We start from the raw sequence: 5,098 nt of genomic DNA on the forward strand, positions 1-5,098 counted from the left end.
AGCAAAGCAGAGTCATTTTCAGTGTGAGGTACAAAGCATGTGTATTTTACAGTGAAAGAAAAAAAAAAAAATCATGGCTTCTGTTTCCATTATGTTTTCAAATGGAAACGGAAAACTTTTGTTGCAGTTCTCTGAACCATTGAAAACAAAAATACTTTTTTGACAACACTCCGCCTTCATCTATGTGGAAAGTGAGGGATTGTAAACAATCGACTCCGAATGGCATCGGAATTACGTTCAGACAGCAACATTTTGAAAAGGGTCACCTTTTACACACGGAAACCTCAGAAACGCAGAAAAGGACGGCGCTTGCATGTCAGATGAAAACGTTGTGGCGTTAACAGCGCCTGAAAGAAAGAAATAGCACTTTATTAATTCCTCTGGGGGAATTATTTCTCTGCATTTAACTCAATCCAATTCATAACCAACATCTTTTTTTTCTCTTGCACACAAACGTGAGTGGACCAAAAACAACAAAGAAAGACAGATTAAAGGAGCTTTGATGTTCAACAGCGAACAATTCTCTGTAGTTTAATTATATGAAAACAGCACCCACTAGTGGCCTTCCATGAAAACTACATTACACGAGATTGATTGATTTATTTTTTTTCATTTTGCCGTCTGCAACAACAAAAAAATGTACGCTTTTTTCAGTCAATCTGTGTGCGAACAGGAGATACAAGTGTCTTTTTCATCGACTCTGAAAAACAAAAATGCTACAAAAGTTTACAGACTTTTTGAAAGTGCTGTCTTGTAAACAGGTCACTAATCTGTGTAGTTAAGTTCAATATGAGTTAAAAGTATGAATTTATTTTCCTTTCTTTTAGATTCTAAAATGAGGGGAAAAGACAGATTTTTAAATCCCTGATCGTGGCACACATTTCTAGAGTCGTCTGCGAACCTCAAACACGTATTTGAACTGTGACAGCAAAACGAGGACATTCTGAAGGGAGAACATGGAAACTCCACACTGAAAGGATCAAACTGCTGAGAAATGAGAGCGATGATCACCAAATGTGCACAATATAAGTGGCTCATTCATTCATTCATTGTAAGAGAGCGCAGATAAATGACATCTTATTCTGTTTTTGGGACGACCGCAAAAGAAATGTGTTTGAACTCTGCAAATAGAACAACAAAGTGATCCAGCTCATGTTAGATGAAGAGTGGGATGGCGTTATTTTAGTTATACCAAAAAGCTTTAAATTTTTGTGTTTTTACATTTTATTCAGCTTAATTGTGATTTTCTAAAACTGATTCTTCTGATCTGTAAAAATGCTATATAGATCAAATGTGCTTATTAACTAATTTATACACTCGGATTAGAAGAATTGGACCACTGTTTAAGAATAAATTTGACCAAATTTGGGGGAAAAAAATGGTTTGAACTGACCTGTCAAACCTCTTCCTATTTATTTTTTTATCGTTTTGGTTAAAAAACACAAACCTACGCACAACAAAATTGAACTTTCACGTGGACTATTTACCAACGCAACAAACTAGAGCGTACGCTGTCGTTCCATCTTCTGAAACATCACGACGTTCAGGTATATTTCCGTTTATAAAAGTGGTGTGAAAAAGAAAAAAAGTGAAATTAAAATACAGAGACAGCGCTTCTGCCAGCTCAGTCCCTCTCGAACCTCGCCAACTTTTATCCAATCAATTCGACTGTGACGATGGAAAAAAAAAAAGAAAAAGAAAAGAAAAGCAACAAGTTGTTTAAATGGAGACGGGCAGGGAATTCTTGGCAGGTTTACCGTCCAGGACGTTCTTGGACGTGGAGCCCCAGCAGGCGTACACCTGCCGGCCGTGGCCGCGGCTGCTGCCCGTCCGCGCCGCCCGGCCTTTGGCCTTGCTCCGGCTGTGGGTCCTGTCCTGGGACAAGCCGAACCTCCTCCTCTGGCCCTGCTCCTGCAGCTGGATGTGGATGGGGCAGGGCGCCTGGTGGCCCGTGGTGATGTGGACCCCCACGCGGTTCCCGCCCAGCTTGCGGTAGGAGGAGAGCAGCAGGCCGCGCAGCTCCCGCTGGAACGTCTTGTTGAAGTAGAAGTAGATGAAGGGGTTGTAGACGTGGGAGCTCTTGGCGAAGAGGGCGGGGAAGACGAAGCCCTCGGGGGCCATGTACCAGTGGCCCTTGTGGAATATGAAGAGGAAGGACACGACGGTGTACGGCGCCCAGGCGATCACGAAGCCCAGGCTGATGCAGAAGAACATCTGGAAGAGGAAGTAACGGCAGAGTGTCAGTATCCTGGAGACACCGTGAAGACGTGGCGAATCATCTTTAATGACACACTGGAAACATGAGACGCGTTTCCTTGGAGCTGTTTTTTTTTCTCTCTCTCTCTCCTTGTAACTCAAAGCCACAAGGAGAGTAGTTCAGAAGAATAACATAGATATGCCTGCTGGCTTCATCCTTTGTTTCTAATGCTGCCATTTTGGCCAGGCCAAGGAGAGAAAAGAGTTGATCTAACTTGACTCAAGTCACAACTCGGAGGACACGTTTCAGGATTACACTTTAAAATGCAGTTTTTGAGAGAAAACCTGCAGAAAAACTCAGAACTAAAGTCGCCAAGCAACTTTTTTATCAGGAAAATGTCAATATTGAGGAGAATTCAGTGAGACTTATGGCCCCCGCCCCTGGGAGTCAATAGTACACCTCCATCATGGGAATGATTTTTTTTTTTTTTTTTTAAAGCTGCTGCCTCCTGAAGCCGTCATGAAAGCCGTTTCCTCACCACGGAGAGCTGCCTCTCGGCGTGGCGCAGGTTGTGCCGGGTTCCTCTGGCAGAAAGCGAGTAGGAGAAGCGGGACACCTTGTAGAGGATCTGACACTGCGACACCACGATGAGGAGGACGGGCACCAGCGTGAAGCAGGCGAAGGAGCAGATGACGTAGAAGGCGTCCTTGGCTGAGGTGTGGTAGCCCCTCCAGGCCACGGTGCAGGACAGGCCGTAGGGCTCGGGCACGTACTCGCCCCAGCCGAACAGGGGGAAGCTGGACCAAACGGTGGCCACCAGCCAGAAGGAGCCGCACAACACCCGGATGTTTGCTCCCTTCATCCACACAGCTGGAAGGACAGACAACATCTGGAGTTACAACGTCTCGTCGGGTTCGACTGTGAGGGATCCCATTTGTCGCAAGCTTGAACGTGTAATAAAAATAAATGTAATCTCCCATTTTATTTGTAAAAACTAATAACTATCGAAAAATATATGTATATATATATACCGGTTCTATTTCAATGTGTTCACTTTCATATCAAGTTTTTATAATATTATGATTTTTTTTGGAGGATAACCAACTTCTGATTTTCATTTTTAAGTGGCGAAATGTGCAGATTTTCTTTTAAGCGATAAACTGCTAAATTAAATATAATTTTCACTTTGAAACAACAGCCGATATAAAATAACGACACTTTAAGATTAATTTGTTTCATTAGTGAAAATGGATGCATCCAGCCACAAGCTTGTATTTGCCTCTGAACGCAGAATAATCGCGAATGGTCGCCCACCGTAGGTCAGGCTGTAGCAGGTCTTCAAGTATCGGACGAGGCTGATGGCGGCGATGGTGAACATGCCGCACAGGCCGAAGATGAAGCAGCCGAAGCCGTAGTAGATGCAGGTGACGTTCTGCCCCAGCCAGGCGTGGTGGAACGAGGACAGGATGGAGAGCGGGTAGAAGCAGATGCAGCTCAGGAAGTCCACCACGGCCAGGTTGACGCACAGCAGCTCCGAGTCGGCCATCTTCTTCCTCCTATGGTAGCAGATCACCAGCACCAGCCCATTGCCCACGATGGAGAGCAGGACTGCACAGACAGATGGCGAAGGAGTGAAGTTACACCAATGTCACAACACTGTGTTTCCCTGCAGCTTTTAGTTTAAACACATAAACATGGAAATTAAGGCATCACAATGAAGTAAAAAATAAAATAGATTGAAATGTAAACAATGAATTATATATGCTATAGAAAATAATTGTTTATCTTGAATAAACAATCAATAGATAGAGATTTTGATGCTTTTTGTGAGTTAGGGGATTAATAAACAATGTAAAAATAAGTACACTGCAATGGAAAATAGATCAAATTAAGGTGAACCGGGTTTGATTATTTTATAAAGCAAAAAAGACATGGTAAATAAATTTGAAACAATAACATGTGCATAGAGTGGTCAAAATGTTTAAAACAAATTAAAAACAATATATACCGGTAGTGGTAAGAAAAAAAAAAAAAGATTTAAAATATAAGTGCAGACTAAATGTTTGCATATTAGATAAAGTGTGAAAGATAAAAATAATATATGGTGAAAATATGTGAAACTATAAACAAATAATAATTTGGCAATATGTAAAAAACCCAGAACTAAGTAGTTAGAAGTGGTGAACCTGAGGAGATTAAGGAAAGCAAATATGCCCCAACAAAATGAATTCCCTTCAATCTAATATTTGAATAAAGTGTTCAAATTGTTGAAATGTTATTTTTACGCCATGTCAAAACTAACGGGGAGAGGGGGGGAAAAAATAAAAGAACTTGAAGCTGAACTGCTGAAAATACAGTGAAGATGTATAAAAATGAATTGACCGGGTAATAAAATACGATTAAAAACAGAACGAAGACGTTCCTCGAGATGATGCCACAGACGGACGTCCTCCTACGTACCCACTGAGAGGATGGCCAGTCCCACACATATGTCCGCAGCCGGGGTGAGTTTGGAGGTGAAGGCAGAGGAGGTCCGGTTGTCATCAGACAGGTTCAGAGGCATTGGTTGTTGCGGGTCCTGCTGCTGTGGGAGCGGATTGAACAAAACTAAACTAAACAAAACAAACGACTGCACTTATTTCCAGTCGGAGGCAGGCGTTTCTGCCGGAGCCTCACTTTCTTTTATGCAGGCAGGAGTCGCCATGGTAACGCCTCAGCGCTGGTGTGTTTAAAGCATGCGAGTTGAAGAGGAGAGGTTTACTCAGACAGGGGAGGAGCATGGAGAGGAGGGAGGGAGGGAGGGGGGGGTGTAGGGTTAGGAAAAGAAGGGGATAAGGGAGAGGAGGAGGAGGAGGAGGAGGAGGAGCAGGGGAAGGAAGAAAAGCAGGTTGAAGAAGAGGG

At 43.1% G+C, this 5,098-nt stretch overlaps 1 protein-coding gene across 1 annotated transcript; it reads right to left on the reverse strand.

Annotated features, from left to right (window-relative positions):
- Nucleotides 1-237: 237 nt before the first annotated feature.
- On the reverse strand, nt 238-4,760 carry opn8c (opsin 8, group member c; the record flags this gene model as incomplete). Its single annotated transcript, XM_080514009.1, has 5 exons — nt 238-347; nt 1,758-2,214; nt 2,736-3,067; nt 3,512-3,805; nt 4,658-4,760. The coding sequence occupies 5 exons, from the start codon at nt 4,758-4,760 to the stop codon at nt 238-240; spliced, it is 1,296 nt and encodes a 431-aa protein (XP_080370135.1).
- Nucleotides 4,761-5,098: the final 338 nt, after the last annotated feature.

Source organism: Blennius ocellaris (assembly GCF_963422515.1).
Source record: "Blennius ocellaris genome assembly, chromosome: 18".
NCBI lineage: Eukaryota > Metazoa > Chordata > Actinopteri > Blenniiformes > Blenniidae > Blennius > Blennius ocellaris.